The sequence below is a fragment of the Diabrotica virgifera genome, chromosome 8 (assembly GCF_917563875.1).
Source record: "Diabrotica virgifera virgifera chromosome 8, PGI_DIABVI_V3a".
In the NCBI taxonomy this organism is placed as follows: domain Eukaryota; kingdom Metazoa; phylum Arthropoda; class Insecta; order Coleoptera; family Chrysomelidae; genus Diabrotica; species Diabrotica virgifera.
This window is the reverse complement of record NC_065450.1, coordinates 140,711,172-140,733,151: the sequence shown is the minus strand read 5'-3', so window position 1 is coordinate 140,733,151 and position 21,980 is coordinate 140,711,172. Positions and strand designations below refer to the sequence as shown.

Here is a 21,980-nt window from a genome sequence, read left to right as displayed (position 1 = left end):
GAAAAAGTGCTAGTGTTATTTTTCAGCATATTAGTATTTTTAATTTATTTTTAAGCGAATGTTCTGCTCCCCCAACGACCTTGAATTTTATTAAATACCTGATTTTCGCTCATTAAAGAGAAGCTAACCACAATAATATTCATCAAGTGTAGTGTGCCTCACCATCTTATACTATCACGAGCCGCCCCTGTCAGCGACCCAAAAAACCTATAATACCACCATCAAATCGCGGCGAAGTAAAAGTTTACATGGGACCCCCTATGTTGCGACTAGACTAATTGGCAAGCAAGTCTCTAAAAATGTTAGGTGTTAGATATATTTTAAAAGAACAGTTAGGCCGTTAGGGTATGTCGTTCGGTTCCATGACATTTCGTAACGCGACAGTTCGTAACCGAACAAATGGTAACGGACAATTCGTAACAGCGACAGTTCGTAACGGCGACAGTTCGTAACTATACAAGTTCGTAACGTCCAATTTTAATTATTCTGTTTATTTTTGTTAATGGGGAAACTAACTGTTATTACAGTTATAAATGAACTGTTATGAAATTACAGTTATAAAAATGTAGGTCTTATATGACTAGAGCAAAGTTAGATTTGGTTAGATGAAGATCTCGTTTCAATCGCCAAAGCAGCCTGCACAAGCATCAACGGTTGTCATGGCAAAGTGATGTCATCCTATATTATATGTATTGGTATCTAGAGGTTTGTGGTTTGTGCCACTGCCAACTAGATCTATGAACTCGATAAAAAACCGTTCTTGAACGGTTACGAGTATGCGCAGTAACAAGAAATGTGCGCATAATTATTATTCGTTATTGCGCATGCGCGTAACGATTCAAGAACAGTTTGTATTGAGTTGGGAGTTGGAAAATTGCTTATCTACTAAAATAAGAATACTATAAATTAGATATTGAATGGCCATATTTTTACCTGTACCGATTTAAACGAAGAAACTGCCATTTTTGACCCTTATTTGTTAATAACTAAAATTCTCGTCCGAACGGTGACGGGCATTTTTGTATTTATTATGTATTAGGTATATGGTATATGTATAGTATATAGTACCCAAAAAAACCATTTGTAACCTGGCTGCTCAAGTGTTCCGAACATGGCATATTTTTGCCTTATTTCCCTGGCGTATAAGTAAAAGATTTGGACTACAAGAAAATATATCAAAAACTAAATTTATGGTCATCAGCAAAAATAAAATTAGAGGCGCCCAACTGGTTATCAAGAATACACCAGGGGACTGAGTTAATATACCAGTATACAGTATAGTATACCTATCTTGGAACAATAGTAAACGAACAATGGGACCACTCACAAGAAATAAAATGTAAAATAGAGAAGGCTCGGAATGCATTAAATAACATGGCAAAACTCTTTAAAATCCACAACCTTAAACTGGAGATAAAAGTAAGGCTCCTACGATGTTATATCTTTTTAATATTATACTACTGAGTTGAATCCTGGACACTCACTAAAGCGATGGAGAAAAAACTTGAAACCTTCGAGATGTGACTATACAGACGAATCATAAGGATATCATGGACGGACAAGATAACCAACGAGACCGTATTACGAAGAATGGGAAAAGAAAGAGAGGTGATGTACACCATTAAAAGGAGAAAGTTAGTATATATCGTTAAAAAGTTCGAAAGTTAGTATAACACATAATGAGAAACGGCACCAAATACAGATTACTGACGGTAATACTTCAAGGCAAAGTATTCGGAAGCGAGAAATTGGAAGAAGAAGAATATCATGGTTAAAGAACCTGAGGAAATGGTTCTCCACAACAACTAATCTATTTAAAGCATCAGTTAATAAAATCATTAGAGCCAGAATGATCGTCAATATTCTAAACGAATAGGCACAAAAAGAAGAAGATTCGTTTCTATAATCTAAGTTTAAATCCATTATTGTGAAAATATAGTATTTACATATTGTATAGGTAAATATTTCCAAAGCAAAGTCTTTCGCACATCTGGTTTTATTTTAATTCTAAAGCGAACCTCAGCCCGGCAATAAATCACCAGCCAGGACCACTACCCTTCATATAACGGTATTTAAGAAAGATGTTTGCTAGGACATAGTCGAGTTTGTATTGTCGCCCCCGTTAGGTAAATTATTCCAATTCGAAATTTTTGCACAAACTTACTCAAAAAGAGGTCCTTATAACAAATCCACAGGGTGAGAGACGGTACCATAATCGAAAAATTGTTTAAACAATAATTTTTGTTAAACAAATTCACAAAAATAATTTTTTAGATCATTTGGGCCATTCTGAGCAAAAAAGGTATAGTTTTGGATCCCGCGTACCAAAAAAAAGTTGATTAATAGCAAGCTGAAATTTGATCATAGCTTAAGAGTGTCTAGTCGGACAAACTTTGATGCATGGGAACACTGGAACAGGGGAAGTTTTAATCGTGGAACAGGTTAAAAATTTGGAGCGTTAGACTACGAAAACATCCCATCTATTTTGTCGGACAGAACTTCCAATTGATTTGTTACCCTTTTATTAAACTCTCATGCAAATATCAGACTGCTATTTATCACCAACTGGGCATTTTAAGTCCGACACGTAGAATATGTCAAATAACAGGAATTACGTTGGTGATAAATAGCAGTCTGATTTTTGCATTAGAGTTCAATGAAAACGTAACAAATCAAGTGAAAGTTCTATCCGACAAAATACAGTTTTCGTAGCCTGACGGTCCAAATCTTTAACCTGAACCACTATTAAAACTTCTCCTGTTCCAATGTTCCCATACATCAAAGTTTGTCCGACTAGACACCGTTAAGCTATTCACACATTTTCATGTTGGCCGGAAACTGACAAAATAAATATTAGACCCTTAAAAGCAGGTAGGTACCTACGACTTGCTACGCTAATAAAATAATATTTTTCTGGGAACACCCATAATTGTTAAATTCAGGTAGTAATGGGAAAGTCCAGATAGATAATAATGAGCCATAGATAGATAAATAACGAGCTCGTTCATATCGAAGTTATAAAATTCCAACTAAGAGAGGAAAATTTTAAACTTTTATATAATTTATTTTTAAAATATGCAAAATAAATCGTGTTTAGCTTAAATATGCAATGTTGTGTTTGTTGTCTGAAAATAGCATCTATATGCACTTTGCATATATTCCGCTCTCTAATAATTATTATGAAAGTCGGAAAGTGACCTAATCAAAGTTTAAAACCCCCTCTACAAGATCATAAAGAAATTTTTGTCATTATGTTATTACTAAGCTGTCATTTTTAATTATTAACAATGGGCGCTAAGCGCATATTAGGCGGCCTTCAATGGTGATTGCGAAAGAGATGCACCATTCCAGCCGTCCAATGGAGCATCTCACTCGCACTCACATTGACGGCCGCGCCGCCTCAATACACGCTTAAAGCTCATTGTTGATAATTAAAAATAACATCTTAGTAATGAAATAATGACAAACATTTCTTCAGGATCTTGTAGAGGGGACTTTAATCTTTGGGTAATTTGGTCAGTTTCTGACTTTCATAATGATTACTTTTAACCGAGTTATTAACCCTTGAAAATGGTTATTTTAGCTTTTTCAAATTTTAAATCGCGTATAACTCAACAACAATCAATTTTAGAGAAAAATAACAAGAGACCTTTTTTGCTGAGAATGACCCAAAGAATCTAAAAAAAAATTGTTCGAAGTGAAAAAAAATATTTTTGTGAATTTGTTTAAAAAAAAATTTTAAACAATTTTCCGACCGCGGTACCGCCCGGTACCCTGTGGATTTGTTATAAGGATCTCTTTTTGAGTAAATTTGTGCAAAATAATCGAAAAGGAATAATTTACATAACGGAGGTGACTATACAGCTTGGACTAATAAATATTTTCGATACCGAATATTACCAAAACATTTAGAAATGGCAACGCTGTCGATTGTAGCGTTTTGTGGTCAAATCCAAAAATAATACAAGTAGAATTTTATACAAATTTCTTTGTCGTTCTAAGGGTTAGAGATTCACATATCTGCTCACTAGATGGCTTTTGGCCTGCCATCTATGAGGCGAATATAGCAGAGGTTTCGTTTTCTTTCGTAACATGAGATATCTTCTCAAATACCTCAATCAACGGTAGTATTTAATTTTTTGATTTATATTTTTGTTTTTATTTAAAATATGCAAGCTTACAACGATGCTACACTCATAGAGCTAATTTCTGAGAGACCGAGCTCTATATTCCAGCAGTAATGTTTATAGAGATATAAATAAGAGAGACAACGTGTGGGAAATAAATAACAGCCAGGTTTGAAGACAATAAAACAGCCGGTAACATAAAATATAAATATAATTTGTGTGAACAGCTAATACACTAGGTTTTTATTTATATTGTTTTATTTATCTATGTTCATCTATCTATCTAATTAGCCTTCTTTGGTCCATCTTTGGACATAGACCTCCCCAATATCCTTTTCCATTCTTCTCTGTCTGTCGCTACAGTCATGCTGCAGTTATCCATCTAGAGCCCACGTGCTTCTTGACATCATCTGCCCATCTCATTTGTGGCCTTCCTCTGCCTCGTTTATATTGCCACGGTCTCCAATTTATGAGAATTTTGTTCCATCGGTCTTCTTTTTGTCTTATAGTTTGTCCGGCAAATCTCCATTTCAGCTTTTCAACTTCTTGTCTAACATCCCTAACTTTGGTTTTCTCTCTTATCCACTCGTTTCTCTTTTTATCCATTAGTCTTATGTGCAACATTTGCCTTTCCATTGCTCTTTGCGTTTTTATGATCTTGTCCATGTTTGCTTTTGTAAACGTCTACGTTTGGGAACCGTAAGTGATAACAGGGAGTACGCATTGATTGTATACCTTGGTCTTAAGGTGTTGTGGATATCTTTTGTTTTTAAGGATGTAGCTTAGTTTTCCAAATGCCGTCCATGCCAGTCTAACTCGTTATATGTTCATATTACATATTTATTTATTGATCCACACAAAAAATGAAAATACCGAGTAAAAAATGTAGATCATAAATATGGACTATTGTAGTTCTTCAACTCTACTCACATAAAATTCACGAGTTTTATTATTTTTGAAGCTATTTACCATAATTTTTAAAATACTCTCTTGCTCTTTCACTAAATTTATGAAGATAAAGTAAACCTGTCTCTGTATTATATGCACCATCATTTTAAAATTCCCGCTGTTCAGGTCAATATCAGACAGATCCGCAGATGTTCTATCGCATGCGTCTAAATGAGACTTAAGCGAGACCACCCCAATTACTGCGTTAATTGCTTGCGATTGCTGCTTGCGTCGAACGTATAACACATGCGACCATCGCATAGATCTGCACCTTGACACACAGACCATAATACGGCGCATGAACACCATCCCCCACCGGCAGGTTTAGAATCTGTGCTGTGCACTGTATTTAAGTATGAAATTTCATTGAAAGTACCCCGCACAAACCTTATGGAAATTAGGTCACAGTGGATTTAGTTCATACTTTGGGAAAATACTCTTTGAAGTATCCCGATAAAAAGTTCTCATGGGCACAACTCAATCGTATGAAGGATTTTCAAGATATAGAGGCACAAACTCGGAAAATTATAAGATTTACTGGGTATTCCAATTCCCTGAGTTACTGGTTATCTGGCAACTTGTAGAAGTTTGGATCAAGGAAAAATACTAGTAGTCTATGATTTTTTCCTGGCTATCCAATGGCGACCTTTACTTTGACCCTGACCTTCAACGGACGTCATCCTCTGGAGTTTCGAGGGTTTTCGGCATTAAATTGATATAAACAAATTACTCATGTGTTTTTGGGATCGCTAAACACGAATATGCCATCAGAATTGACCTCCGGAGGACGTGGTGTCCAGGGCTGCTGTAAGGGACGTCATCTTCTAGAATTTCGATGGTTTTCGACATTTAATGGATGCAAATGAATTACTGGAGGGTTTTTTGAGGTCGCTAAACCTCAAAAAGCACCTGGTTTCCAAGGTCAATGAAAGGAGCTCCTGGAGTTTCGGGGGTCTTTGGTACTACATTAATGCAAACGGATTAGTTATAGGTTTTTGGGGTTGCTGAACACGAATGCGTGATCAGCACAACCACAAACACAGGAGCACCTGGTGCCTAAGACAGGTTATCTTCTGGAGTTAAAAACCTAAGAGTAATCCATTTGATTCCTCCATTTGATTTCTCCGAAACTCCAGAAGATAACCTGTCTTAGGCACCAGGTGCTCCTGTGTCTGTGATGATCACGTATTCGTGTTCAGCTACCCAAAAACCTATAACAAATCCATTTGCATTAATGTAGTACCAAAGACCCTCGAAACTCCAGGAGCGCCTTTCATTTACCTTGGAAACCAGGTGCTTATTGAGGTTTAGCGACCTCAAAAAACCCTCCAGTAATTCATTTGCATCAATTAAATGCCGAAAACCATCGAAACTCTAGAAGATGACGTCCCTTGCAGTCGAACTGGCCACCACGTCCTCCGGAGGTCAATTGTGATGGCATATTCGTGTTTAGCGATCCCAAAAACCCATGAGTAATCTGTTTATATCAATTTAATGCCGAAAACCCTCGAAAGTCCAGAAGGTGGCGTCCGTTGAAGGTCAAGGTCAAAGTAAAGGTCGCCATTGGATAGCCAGGAGAAAATCCTAGACTACTAGTACTTGATCCAAACTTCTACATGTTGCCAGATAAACCAGTAACTTAGGGAATTGGAATACCCAGTAAATCTTATAATTTTCCGAGTTTGTGCCTCTATATCTTGAAAATCCTTCATACGATTGAGTTGTGCCCATGAGAACTTTTTATCGGGATGCTTCAAAGAGTATTTTCCCAAAGTATGAACGAAATCCACTGGGACCTAATTTCCATAAGGTTTGTGCGGGGTACTTTCATTGAAATTTCAATATTTGAGGAATGTGGAAAAGTATCTAAATATAAGTCAGTACTTAAATGTCAATGAAGGAGGAAGTACTCCATGGAAAAACAATAAAAATTGTTAAAATAATGTAGTCCATTGAAATGTTACATTTAGGGTTGCATTTCTTAGATGAGTCAACTTTATTTTTTTAATGTGTAGGGGGATTCAGTAGAAGCTTAAGTTCAAGTTTTTGGGGTCGCCGTCCTTGTCCCTCGGCCGCCATCTTGGAAAAAGGGGTGCAAAGGGCTTTCGCGTTGCATCTCCTAAACTAGCAACCATACAGAAAATTTAATTACACATAAAATGTATCAAATTAAATTTTCTACAATTTTATATCTATTACTTTTTATCGTCAAGTGACCAACAAAAAAGTTATAAACAAAAATAAGATAAAATTTTTTAAGAACTTTCCTTTTGGAGGTTATAACTTTTTTTCCGTTCATTTTACAATAAAATAACATCATAGCGATTTTGTAGGGGATTTTTCAACGAACAATTTCCACTATCAAGTTGTTTAATTTTATTTATTTATCTAGGTTTTACAGCGCTCCATACTTGACCAGATTCTCGAATTCTCATAGGAATACAATAAAAGCAAAACCTTGGGCTTACTTTTCTATCTATATATTTATTTATTATGATTTTAACATTCCTATGCTATTATTAAGCTATTTTTGACCCTTTTCCCGGCAACCTATGAGGTAGAGTCTGGAGGCGCGTTTTTTGTGTGGTATCCCCAATAGGGCTAATCCACGGACAATTTCTAGACAAAATATTATTTATTATTATATCCCTTTCAGGCCTGAACTTTTTTTGAGTGAAAATAAAGTTTCCCTTTGAATAAATACGATTACGGTATCTAAAAAAGGTGTAAAAAATGCAGAAAAAAAATTCATAGTGTGAATCTATCACAAGTGACATGCCACGTTCGTGCGCTCTCGGCTTACATATATGTTCTATGAATGCAGGATCGTAAGTGTATGAAAAAATTCACTTTTATTAAACGTAAAACACTAATATAGTCGGTTCGCTAAACTCAGACGCGACTGGCTAGATATTTTAGTCGATAATTTTTTTGTTTTTTGTCAATTTTGCAAAAATTGGCAAAATTACTAACTATTTAGTGATTATTAACTATTTAGTAATTATTTTTTGCCAATTTTACTGAAATTGGCAAAATTACCGACTAAAATATCTAGGAAGTTGCGTCTGAGTTTAGCGAACAGACTATAGGACCAAATTACCATTATTTTTATAATTTTTTGATATGATATTACATAATAAAATAAAACAAAAATTTTTTGCTGAAATGTCATGTCTTCTTATTGCCTCCTTGCTGAAGAAGAGCTCGTTGAAGGAACAGGCTCTTCATCCAATACAGGTTCTTCATCCAATACAGTTTCTTAAATATCCTTGTCATCGGTGTTATTTTTAAATATTTGAACCTCAAAAGCATCATCATTTTCGCCATCTAAATCTCCTATTTCGGACAAGTTACCATCATTTAACAACTCTAGAGCCAAAGCGTGGGTGAGAGGTAATTAGAAAAAAATACTTGGTATCATTCAAATAGAGAAAAAATAATAAAAGGTCAAATCAAGAAATTTTTAATATTTTTAATTTCCTGCTATTGAAAACTAAATGTGTGACGGCAACTCACTATCGTATCTTCTAGAATTCAACGATGCTTATGGAATTGGTGCAGATGAGGTAGACGCTGATCATGCTGCTTTTAGGTCTTTTCTCACTTCGGAAAGAATTATTCACCTGCAAAAATCAAGGGAATGTCATCGAAATTATTATTCCACTAGCTCTCCAAGACGAAATTTTTAAATAATACGACGTGTTCTGAGGAACTAGAAACCTCGAATAATTTTAGTGATGACAACTTTAGTATGGTTCTGATTAATATTCGTTCTATAAGAAATAAAACTGACGAATTATTTTTGTTTCTAGAGGAATTAGGATTTCTCCAGATAGTTGCTGTTACAGAACACTGGCTTGAAGTCAACGAGCCTTTTTTTATAGAGAAATATACCACAATTGCTAGCTATGATCGTCCAAACTCAGCTAATGGAGGCACCCTAATTCTTTCTGCAAACAATGATTTTTCTCTGATAACAAAATATGACTTTTTGTTGAATGAAGCCTTCTTTGAATTTTCCTTAGTTTTTAATAAAAATCTTAATCTTTACATTATTTGCATCTATAGATCACCTGACTCTTCCGTGGAACTATTTTTTCAGAACCTGCTAAATTTGTTAGATGACTTGCCTCACAAAAGCAGAAAAATTCTATGCGGAGACTTCAACATAAATTATGCTGCTGCTTGTGCTACCCAAATGTTCTTGGTCAACATATTTGAATCATATGGTCTCTCAATGCACGTTAATTCTCCTACAAGGATTACAAAAACTACATCTACCATAATTGATTATATTGTCTCCGATTTCTCACCCCTTGATGTCTGCTCTACAGTTATTAATGCAGAACTATCGGATCATGAAGCAGTATATACGAAATTTAACATCTTCAGCAAACCCTCCTCGAAAACCCGACGTTTAGGTAGGATTTTTTCCGCTCGGAATTTTCATAAATTCCAAAATTTATGTTTAACTTCTGACTGGCATTTTCCTTCTACGGACGTGGACTATAATTTCAGTGATTTTTTGGAGAAGCTTGTCTGTATCTTCAATAAGGCATTTCCTTTAATTACGATTAAGCCAAAACGTCGCAAACCCTGGACTACCAAAGGTATCCGCATATCAGCAAAAAATATGCGTTCACTACTTTATATCAAGAAATTTACTACCAACGTCTCTGTCACTCAATATATCACCAATTACAGAGTCACATACCTAAAACTCATCAAATCAGCTAAAAAAGCCTACTATCAAAATCGGCTGGGAAGCTCCAAAAGTGTTGCAAAAGAAACTTGGTCCATAATAAACGATCTTCGAAATAAAACCCACGCAGCTCAAACATTTGCCCTTCCAAACCCTGAAAATCTAAACGAATACTTCATTAACGTGAGTAAAAATATAACATCAACTATCCAGTCTCAACAAGATCCCATTTCCTATCTCCCTAATTCAGAAATTGTCTCGAATTCATTCTTTATAAGACCAATCTATAAATCTGAATTGATCCAAACGATCATTGCAATAGTATCAAAAGCAAATCATCTTGTAGTACTGATGGACTATCCATAAAAATCTTCTCAAATCTCACAGATAATGTGTTAGAACTCCTCGTGTCACTAATTAATGATCCCTTTGAAAACGGTAAATTTCCAGAGTGCCTAAAGACAGCCATTATTATTCCTCTTCATAAAGGTGGCGAAAAATCTAATGCCTGCAACTATAGACCTATTGCCCTACTACCGGTACTCTCCAAAATTATTGAGAGGCTCATAAAAACCCGACTTATGTCCTTTCTCTTTGATAACAATATTTTATCACAAAATAAGTTCGGCTTCTTAACTAATAAATGTACAACTGATGCCATGTTTTCTGTACTTCACGAGGTTTACCAAGCACTAAACAATAATCTTTATACTGCCACTGTTTTCTGTGACTATTCCAAAGCTTTTGATTGTGTAAATCACAACATTTTGATTAAAAAACTTAATTTCTATGGAATTCGAGATATTTCTTTGAATTGGTTCAAATCTTACTTAGATAATAGGAAACAACTGGTTAGAGCAAATGATACTGACTCTAGTCTCAAAAACATTGTATGTGGAGTACCACAAGGTTCAGTATTGGGTTCTCTACTTTTCCTTATCTTTATAAATGACATCACTAATTTAAAAATCGATGGAAAAATTTTTCTTTTTGCTGATGATACCAGTATCACTTGGAGCAACTCAACTATTGCAACTCTTCATGCAACTATAACTTCTGATCTTCTTACGATAAAAACCTGGTCTGACTCTAATTTACTCTCCTTTAACGTGGATAAAACGGTAGCATTATCACATACAGGTGCTGCTCTTCAACCCCTGCTTGTGAATAGCAGCCAGATCTCTACCGTTGATTCTGTAAAATTTCTTGGTATTCTTTTAGACAGCAACCTCAAATGGTCCCTTCATATCGATTTGTTAAGTAAGAAACTCGCCTCAGCCTGCTATGCTATAAGATCTGTATCGAAGGAACTCAATTTAGCATCTTCTAAAATAACATATTTTTCTTTATTCGAGTCTCATCTTCGATATGGTCTTCCTTTTTGGGGGTCTAGTACAGCTGCCCAATTTGATGTTATTTTCAAATTACAAAAAAGAGCAATGAGATATCTGTTTGGCCTCAGAAGAACAACCCATTGCAGAAGTTACTTTAAAGATCACGAAATTTTAACCCTTCCATCTTTGTATATTTTAGAAACTGTTTGCTTAATTCGTAAACACATGCATGTCTTTCCAGCAAGGCCTCATCATGACTACTCCACCAGAAATTCAACTTTTGATGTCTATTTACCGATCCCGTCTTCTGAGTTAGTAAAGAAATCTATACTATATTCCGCAAAAAAACTATACAACCATCTCCCTTTACAACTCAAATCTGCAACATCCTTTCTCAAGTTCCGTAAAATGACAAAAGCTCATTTATCTAAAAGACCATATTATTCAGTAGAAGAGTTTCTTAATGACTAACTAAGAAATCACAGTAATGTACAAGTAACTAAAGTGTATTTATCTATATTTGGGTGTCACATACAGCAGCTTAAACTTATTAGTTCCTTTGTTTGTGTTTTATTATATTATGTTGTATGTTCAATTTTGCAATATATTGGTTTTTGTTTTTTACTTCCCTTTTTTAACTTGTTTATATTTTTTTTATTGACGATTTATCTAATTTTATAAAATTGTATTTGTTATTGTTATGTATATCTTTTTCGTGACTTTATGTTAAGCTTTGTCCATAAAATTGTATAATTTTCAGTGACAATAAAGCATATTTCTATTCTATTCTATTCTATTCTATTCTATTCTATTCTATTCTATTCTATTCTATTCTATTCTATTCTATTCTATTCTATTCTATTCTATTCTATTCTATTCTATTCTATTATATTCTATTCTATTCTATTCTGATATTCAAATATTACGGGACAAGATCTCTACAAAAAAAACCAATAATTTCTTAAATCTTGTTTATTATCTTGAAGTTGAAACTTTATCTATACCACAACCCCGTTACAATAACATAAACACTTATAAAAAACAAAATATCACTTACTTACCTTTACCGGTTTTGTCCTCAAAATACACAGCCATCTTATAGGGTATTCTATTGCAAACTAAGCGCGAATTCGTTAAATGGTTTCAGTTACTCTGATAATACACAATAGACACAACATATTGATATCATCTTTCCCAGTAAAAATATGTTTATTTTGATATTGATACCCACATAAACATGAGCTCACGATCGTGTCAGCCGGTCACGAAAGGGAAGATCTGTCATAGTTATTATTTTTTCATTTTTTTCGATGGTCCAAGCTGCGAGTCAAGATCTGAATCAGCATTCGAGGTGAATTTTTGTGGTATACTGAGAGTTAGAGTTGGCTTCATTGTCGGTAATTCATCTACCAATTTATTTTCTTCAATAATTAATGTTGATATGTCCACGATGTTACTGCAACTTTCACCACCACAATAGAGACACACTGCTGAACATTCCAGGTCTGCTTTTCGGCAACCACATGCACTTCCAGTTTCCATTGCATCTGCTAAAGATGAATTTCATAAGCTCGGGGGTACTGGAGGCTTGGACGTTTGGATTGGTATCCAAAATTTTCCATACTTTTTCCAGCCCCAATTTTATGTATCACAATGTTTACCGAGCCATGAATGAATCTGGTGATACATTCGGAGTCTGTGGAAACGGGCTGCATCTTGTGTTGGAGGAAGTGAGAAGAGATTAAATGCATTTTTGTCACTGTTTTAGCAAATCGTGTGTATCTCAGGGTTTCCAGAGAATCTTCTTTATTTCCGCCATATGAAGAGACGAAAAACGTTCGCCGACAACAGTGAGTAAAGATGGCTCGACTTTCCCACTGACAAATAATTTTCCCCAGAGGTTTCTTACAAATAAAATAACCACCACTCATGATGCGCTCTTACAAAAAACACAAAATGTTTATCTAATCACAAAAATATAAATTTTACCCACAAGACAATAGTATTATCTATAAAACTCAAAATACTTTTTCACAATTTTTAATACGATTGTACGTAGCCAAATAGGTTGTAAGAATAAGTTAATTAGAGGGGAACCGACTGCTGTGCCACCTAGGATAAATTATAATAATAAAAGTAATATCAGGCAGATATTCAGTCCGGTACGGAAGAAAAATGACAAAACTGAAAATTTTGTCAATTCCTCTTTATTACGCAATTAACTTCTAAAATACTATGTAAATATGATACCTACAAAAAGACCGAACTGTAAAAATGTGCTGAGCCACTGTAGGGTAGTTGCGTCGTTACTGAAATTCGAACTATGTTAGAACTTGTTTCAGATCCATAATAACGCAACACAAGGGTTGAAAATGGGGCGATTAAATTAAGATAATGAAATTCGAACCAATATCGATGATAATAAAAGCCATCGTTGTCAGAAAACAAATGCCATACCGATGCTCCTAGACGATTACTCTTCATTTAATCCCTATTTTAAATACATATTTAAAAATCGTTTTTTGCTCTTCTGAAGAATTTTGCTTTTTGCGGTGGCGTCATTCTTCTTCTGGACCGGCGAATTTGCCCTCAAACAACTTCTTGGGTCTAATATATATATATGCTTAAGGTTCAAGTTTTATAGTGGGGAGAAAGGTCAGAAATACATTAATAATAGCATAGGAATGTTAAAATCATAATAAATTGTATGAATAAAAAAATATGTAGATAGAAAAGCCTAACGTTTTGTTTTTATTGTATCCCTATGAGCGTAAGTAGAGATGCATCAAGTCAAACTAGTTTGATTTTACTCAACAAACTTGACTTGACTTGAAAACCAAACTTATTTTGTAAAAAAGTTTGACTTGACTTGATTTCAATATCTTTAGGTTTGACTTGAAATCAAACTTCTTCAAACAGTTTGAAGTTTGAATACCATATTGTGTTCAGTTACGTTCGTTGTGAAGTGTGTGCTTTGTGCGATAATGTGTCAGTGGCGGATCTACGGAGGAAAAATAGGAGAAATTCCCCCCTCCCCCCCCCAACAACACAAAAAAATAAATTTCAATAAACATTAAAATGTATTACCTGATAATATGATACTTAAACCACAGACAGACAAATAAAACCCTATACGCTCTAAGCTTCGCTGGTGTCGCTCCTAGCGGATTAGTAATGCAACTTTCACCGGTAATTTTTAAATTTATTATTTAATTGTTATAGCTTAATATTTACAACACAAAAAAGTAATTAAATTGTAACGGATTTTTTTAAGATTTTACAAATCATTTTGACGTTCTATTTATGAAATATTAATTTCTTACTTCAGATACTTTTACAATTATCGTGTAGATGGCGCTAAGAATAATATATTAATTTATAATTACATATTACGGAACATATTCAGTATTTAAAACGTAAGTATATTTAAGGTAAAAATATATACCACAGCTTTGACCAACTAATATTTTTTATAATTAATGTTTTTATTTTTAATTTTAAATTAATCACTTTGACGTTTATGTCAAATTTCCAGTAAACGTTTACAGACTTGTCACTACTGGCGCTCGCGAATTTTTAAATATCCCCTCTACGTACGAGCTAACAGCGTATAAACGCGCTAGTTTATAAGTTTGGATAATTTAGAAAACTTAATGCATATAGATAGGTCAATATATTTAAAATTTAAACCCAAACATAACATTTGTAGACTGTATCTGAAAAAAAAATCAATTATAGACATAAAACCAATAACCCTATTATTATTACTCAATTATTTTTAAATATTTTTTTTTATATGAAATATAATCATCAGGGGTAGGCGGTATTATACCGCCTACCCCTTATTATTAACTTCGTTAATAATAATTGAATTATGCTCCTTCTCAAATATGCCCGGAACATTAATAAAAAAAAAATAAAATATTTAAAAATTTCAAAAAATTTCGTTTTTTTTCTACTTTTTTTGCTTATAACTTAAAAGCTATTCATTTTAGAACAAAGTCGTATATAAATAAAACAAAGATAATTAAATTTTATATCAGATGCGATTGGTTAAAAATGTCGTAATTTATCACCCTTGCTTCAAAATAGCAATAAATATAAAATAAGGGGGCAAAACAAGCCTGTCCTTATTCAATGATTTTCCATCACTTAGGTTACACTTGAAACCTTCCTAATTCGCTTAGAAAATTTTTGTAATGTGCTAAAGCCGTACACCAAATTTGGGTGCTACGGGCTCCTTTATTTAGATGGACTCACCCAAGTTTTTTTATGTATTTTGACCCGTATAACACGAATTTTTTGGGTCACAGTTGATCCGGATGTCGATAAGATTGTTATAAACAAAGAACTTGAGGAATCACATAACATCGATTTTCCGCAAAATAAAACATTTTTTTGTATTTCTTGGGTAATTCTATGCAAAAAATGTTCTTACAAGTTTTTTCGTAGGATGCATAGTTTTCGAGATAAACGCGGTGGAACTTTCAAAAAATCGAGAAATTGCAATTTTTGAACGCGAATAACGTTTGATTAAAAAATAAAATAGCAATTCTGCTGACAGCATTTGAAAGTTATAACCGTTATACCGGTTTTAATTATTTGCATTGCTAAAAATTAATTCTTTATTATTAAACAAAGCTATTTGTTTATAAGCCAAAAAATTGTTAATAAATTTAAAACATTGCTGAGGCCCCTTAAATAATCCGATTTTAATTCTGTACAGTGTATTAGACAGGTAGAGCACCTCTTTATATGTAAAAAAATAGCCAACTTCTAAATGGTCTACTTTTTGTTCAGAAAGATTTTAAAAAATTTGAACTTTTTTAAAAACATTTAGATTGCAAATTTATTATGCAAAATTTATTAGGTCGATTTTAATGAAATTTGGTACACGATTTAAGTATGTTACAAAGAATTTCCTAAGCGAATTACTAAGGTTCTAAGTGCCACCAAAGTGGTTAAAAAATATTGAATAAAAACAGACTTATTTTGTCCCCTTATTTTGTGTTTATTGCTATATTGCAGAAAAGGTAATAACTTAAGACATTTTTTACCAGTCGTATATCATACCTACAAAATCAATTATTTTATTTCTCTACGACTTTGTTCCAAAACGAATCGTTTTAAAGTTATAAGCAAAGAAAGCAGAAAAAAATCGATGTTTTTCGAAATTTTTAAATATTTTAATTTTTTTTATTAATGTTCCGGGCATATTTGAGAAGGAGCATAAGTCAATTATTATTACTGAAGGTGTCACCTAACTTTATCAGCAAAAATCCGAATGCCACCTCTCACATCCAAAAATAGACGTTTTTTCGCAGATTCTTACTGGTCTATATAATGATGTAAAAAGGAAAACAACCTTTAAGAGGTAGATTATTTAACTCTTGAATTTTAAAAAATACTCCTGTATTGTACGTTTTGGAGCGAACTGACAGCTTGACACCATATGCCACCAGCGTTTTCGACCTGGCCCTTAGATAAAAGAAATAGTACAAACACTCTCATAAATATATCTCAACTATCCATTGACAAATTCCAGTTTATCTTTTTTAATTGCATCCCTTAAACGAGAATTCTGACTCAAGTGCTTTATTGCTGTTCAAAAATCAAACGAATATCCGTTTCTGCTATGGCTTGCGGTCTACGACACATAATTATAGTGCCGGCAAAAATCTTGAAATTCTACAAAGTGAATAAAACGCATAAATTATGAGAATTATTATTTTAACTGTTAATTAAATGTAATGTAATTAATACTCTGTCATATCAATTTACTATTTTAGTTTGGAATAAGCCACAAAATTGGATTATTCTGCACACTACAATATAATAGCACTGCAATAGATATGCGCAGGTAGAACGCATGCTATAGTAGCACCAGAATTTTTTAGTTACATTTAATTTTATAGCATATTTTAACTCAATATTTCAAACTTTCAATAGTAATTTTACCATCTTAGAGTAGGTCCACTGTGGATGTTGTAATTTTATCGACATCATGGTAATTTCTATATACTTATAGGAATGTGGTTATAAGTCTTTACACATTATGTACTCAGATGTAAATATATAATTTAGCTCTCCAGGCCTAGAATGCCCATAGTTTGGTTTACTTTTCTTTTCCATTCTCTCCTGTTTGCTGGTTTATTTTTCCAATTTGTGATTTTAATTTCTTCTATGTCTCTTTTAACATCTTTCTTCCATCTGGTTTTCGGTCTACTTTTCTTCTTCTTTCCTCTTTTTCCTCCCGTTAGTATTATTTTGGGAAGTCTTGTGTTTGTCATCCTTTGGATATGTCCCAACCACCTCAGTCTTTGTGATTTGATGATCCCTGATCCCTTATATATTCGGTTCTCCATAGATCTAGTTCTACATTTGGTATTTTTATCCACATTCCATTTCATAGCTTTCCTACAAATATTTTCCTGAGGACTTTTCTTTCCCACACTTTCAGCATGACTTGTTCGGATTTGTTCATTGTCCGTGTTTCACTGGCATATAATGCTATAGGTGTTATCACTGTCTATTTTCAATCTTAGCCTTTCTAGATATGTTTTTACTTCTTAAGTTGTTTAGAGCAAAGATACAAAGATTACCAGCCATATTTCTCGCTTGGTTTTCATCTTTCATATTTGGTCTCCTAGTGAATATCGCTCCTAGATATTGGTATAATTCTACTTCTTCGAATTTATATGATTTTCTTTCTGTGCTTATTGTCCTGTATTGTCCTTGTATGTATTCTCGTTCTATTCATTCTATATATTTAGTATTTTCTTCATTTATGTATTTCCCCTTCTTTCTCGCTATAGTCTCTAGTCTTTTTATTATTTCTTTTAATTCTTGTTTATTTCTGGCTATCAGTACTATATCATCAATTTTGTCATCGGTAACTAGCATCTAACTCGACAAAAAAGTATATCTACTAAATTACTAAATAAATTATTTTTCAAACTCTCAAACTAGTTTGACAAACAGTTTGAATATTCAAACCTGTAACTATGGACCAGTTTGACTTGACTTGAATTATTTGTCAGAAGGTTTGACTTGAGTTTGACTTGAAATTATGTCAAACTCAAGTCAATTTCAAACATTCAAGTCAAACTTGTACAACTCTAAGCGTAAGCATTCGAGAATCTGGCCAAGTTTGGAGCGCTCTAAAACCTAGATAAATAAATAGAATTAAACACCCTTATAGTGAAAATTTTTCACTGAAAAACCCTCTACAAAATTACTTTAATGTTATTTTATTATAAAATGAACTGAAAAAAAAAATTATAACCTCCAAAAGGAAACTTGTTAAAAAATTGTTACTTATTTTTGTTTATATATTTTTTGTTGGTCACTTGACAATAAAAAGTAATAGAAACAAAATTGTAGAACATTTAATTTGCTACATTTTATGTTTTATTAGATTTTCCGTACGTAGGGTTGGTAGTTTACGAGATATAGCGCGAAACCCCTTTGCACCCCTTTTCCAAGATGGCGGCCGGGGGACAAGGGTGGAGACCCCAAAAACTTGAACTTAAGCTTCTACTGATCCCCCTACATATTAAAAAAATAAAATTGACTCCTCTAACAAATGTAAGGTATGGCCTAAAAAATGTAACATTTCAATGGACTAATGGGACTTTGGTTAGATGTATAGTTTTTTAAATGCTTTTAAATATTTTAATATCTATCTTTTGTAGGTCGCCAATGGACATATCAAACCTGCACAGAATTTGGTTATTTTCAAACTTCCTCTTACAAACCTCATATATTTGGTACCCGATTTCCACTTAGTTTCTCCATTCAGCAATGCCTAGATACTTTCGGATCTTTATACAATGAAACGTTTCTAAACCATGCTATAGAGAGGACCAACGTTCTATATGGTGGTTTAGACATTGAAGTTTCTAACGTTGTATTCGTTCAGGGTTCATTGGATCCATGGCACGTTTTGGGAGTTACAAAAACCTTAAATGATAAAGCTCCTGCTATTGTTATCGAAGGTAAGTAAACTTAAAGATAGAAAATCAAAATAAGGTTCGAAATAACAAGGTTCTGAACGTCAATCGCTAAACAACTTTTGGTTATAACATCTCACATTTTTAAGAAGATCTAAACGAATGAATGGAGAGAAACTTAGTCGTTTGAGAATCGCAGATGACATGGTTCTTATAGACGATCGTATAGATAATGCAATAATAATGTTGAAAAAATTATATCACGCTTCTCTAGAGGTCGGACTAAAGATTAACATGAACCAGACGCAAATAATGACTAATCTGGTGCTAAATCGTAATATTGTTGTTGATAAAAGGGATATTGAGCAGACTGCATCTTGTAAGTACTTGGGGCATGAACTTTGGTTGGGCAGAGGTAGCCACTCATGTGAGCTCCAACGTCGCATAGGATTAGTCTGGGCAGCGTTTGGTAAATTAAGCTATGTATTTAAATCGGACTTACCCATATGCCTGAAAAGGAAAATCTTTGATCAGTGTGTGTTGTCTGTACAAAACTCACAAAACATTAACACTCATAAAAAAAGGTAGTGTACAATATTTGCGTAACTCATAGGGCTACGGACCCATGGAGTGCCAGATGTTGGGTGTCAGGATGAGGCTACTATCTTTCGCTTACTCAGTAGGTGGATACAATTATGCCCCTTAAAATAATTGCTTATTAAATCTATAAAACAGTCTTCTTGTTCATGATCTTTTATTATTTTTCATCTTCGCCGTTCAAACTTTTCAATTGACTTTAAATAAGTAATTAAAATTAATTGTATCCTATTTATAGGGGCCGCCCATGCCGCAAATATGTTTAACCCTTCCGATGATGATACTCCACAGTTAAAGGCAGCTCGTGTCCAAATAGAAGAATTAATAGGTACCTGGATAGATTCGTAACCTAGTTCTAATTTGTTATTAAGTTGTAGTTTAATCTAATTCTAAGAAAACAACACATTATTACAATTAAAGAGACCAGTATACAAAATTGATATTGAACAAACAAATGATATTATAAGAGTGTAGATTGTTGTAGAAAGATTTTTGTTTTTAATAAAGGCATTTATATATTATTTGTTTATTATCTACTATCTACTGTATGAAGATCTAAATAAAAATAATACTTTCAGTTTCAGAAGATCTCAGATTAATAGTGTTTTGATTTCAGGCCAAAGCCAATCATAATCAAAATACGTAAATCAATAAGTTCAGAAAAGAAAGAACAACTGTATTAAATACTGCAACCAACTTAGGTTGTTGAAAGCCAAAAACAATTTAAAAATTTTTATTTTATAGAATTATTATTTACTCGTTATGTTCTATATTTCTGTTATTAAAGCTAATTGGTTCTCACCAAAGCCATAAATTCCACAAAAAGAAGAAGAAGAAAAAGAAAAAAAATAAACTTACGCATTACTACACTCTTCCTCGAGGCACTTATGAGTGGAAAGTTATGTTGCAAAATTTTTCATCAAGTTATCACGGAAAAGGATAAAATGTTTTCACGGCGCCACTGCTCCCGGGTTAACTATTTTTAGTGTTTATTTTAACAAGAATATAAAACCGCTAACGCCGTAAAAATGAGTGGCGCATACAATATTCCAGCTACAAAAGAGCTGATATGGATATTACGTGGAGCGAAAATGTATTTTCATTTTTATGGAAAACAAAATTCTAGTTTTATTTTAAAATATATTTCTATAATATTTACTAGATTTGAAGTAAAACGCGCCACAAAAGAGCGACTTTGATAGAGTTTGTATTTTGAAGCCCTTTTTTTGGCGCGTTTTTTTTTTCAAATTTAGCAAATATTATGGAAAAATATTTTAAAATAAAACTAGAATTTTATTTTCCATCAAAAAATGAAAATACATTTTGGCGCTACGTAATATTCATATCAGCTCTTTTGTAGCTGGAATATTGTATGCGCCACTCATTTTTACGGCGTTTGGCGGTTTTTTATTCTTGTATCAGGAGTTTTTCAAAGTACATTCATACATTAATTAAATGTATGAAGTTGAATGTAATGTTTCTTGATTCCACGTTAAGCGTTATAAATGGTCGCCTTTCTAGCATTATCTCTCAAATGATCTAGTGTCCATCGAATGTACACTAGATTTTTTTTCTATTCGAAATAAGTTGAAAAAAATATTGGGATGGCTGGTAAATGAACTCGGATTGCTGTATCAAATTTAGCGTCGTAACCACCGCAACTACATACATAAAGCATGCCTCCTACACACACTAAGTTATTGGCGCAATTCGTAGGTTGAAATTTTGAGTAATTGTCGAAAAACCAACATTTTTAAAGTTTAGTTTTTCAGTTTTTTGGCTATACTGAGCCTTGTGTAACCTAACCGCTTAGGTATCATTTGAAATCTTAATTCAGCGCTATTGATTTGGTGTACTTGCACTTTTCCTGTCTCTCCTTGAACCTAAGATATATACCCCTAAAAAATATGCCGTTCTGTACCTACCCAGTCCTATAGCTGGCTTATGAGTGGTCGAAAGTCACAAACTACACCGGTTCTGAATCGGCCCTGACCCCCTCTTGAAACACAGAAAAAAAATTCAGATCGGTGTAACGTTTCCACACACATACATACACGCATACAAACATTTTCCCCTTTTTAAATAGAAATTGAATAAAATTTCTGAGCTCGGTAACTTTTGAATGGTATAACCGATGTTCAAAATTAAACATGCGTTGGAAAGATAATGTTCAGTACTATCAGAAGCCGCAAAGATCGGACTTAAATTTTCAAAATTGTTTTTAAACTTTTTTAGTGTAGAAAATCTCATTTTAAAGAACAAGTATTTTCAAGACAGTCATTTATTGAACGTTTTCATGTACAACTAATTTTTTTCACAA

General features: G+C 33.5%; 1 protein-coding gene across 1 annotated transcript in view; it reads left to right on the top strand.

Annotated features, from left to right (window-relative positions):
* The window catches only part of LOC114344886 (putative serine protease F56F10.1), an 80,648-nt gene extending 60,467 nt beyond the window's left edge, over nt 1–20,181 (top strand). The window contains exons 5-6 of the mRNA XM_050657650.1: nt 18,806–19,108; nt 19,899–20,181. Of these exons, the coding sequence (XP_050513607.1) occupies nt 18,806–19,108; nt 19,899–20,008 (413 nt within the window). The 3' untranslated portion in view covers nt 20,009–20,181. The remainder of the gene's footprint in view (nt 1–18,805; nt 19,109–19,898) is intronic.
* Nucleotides 20,182–21,980: the final 1,799 nt, after the last annotated feature.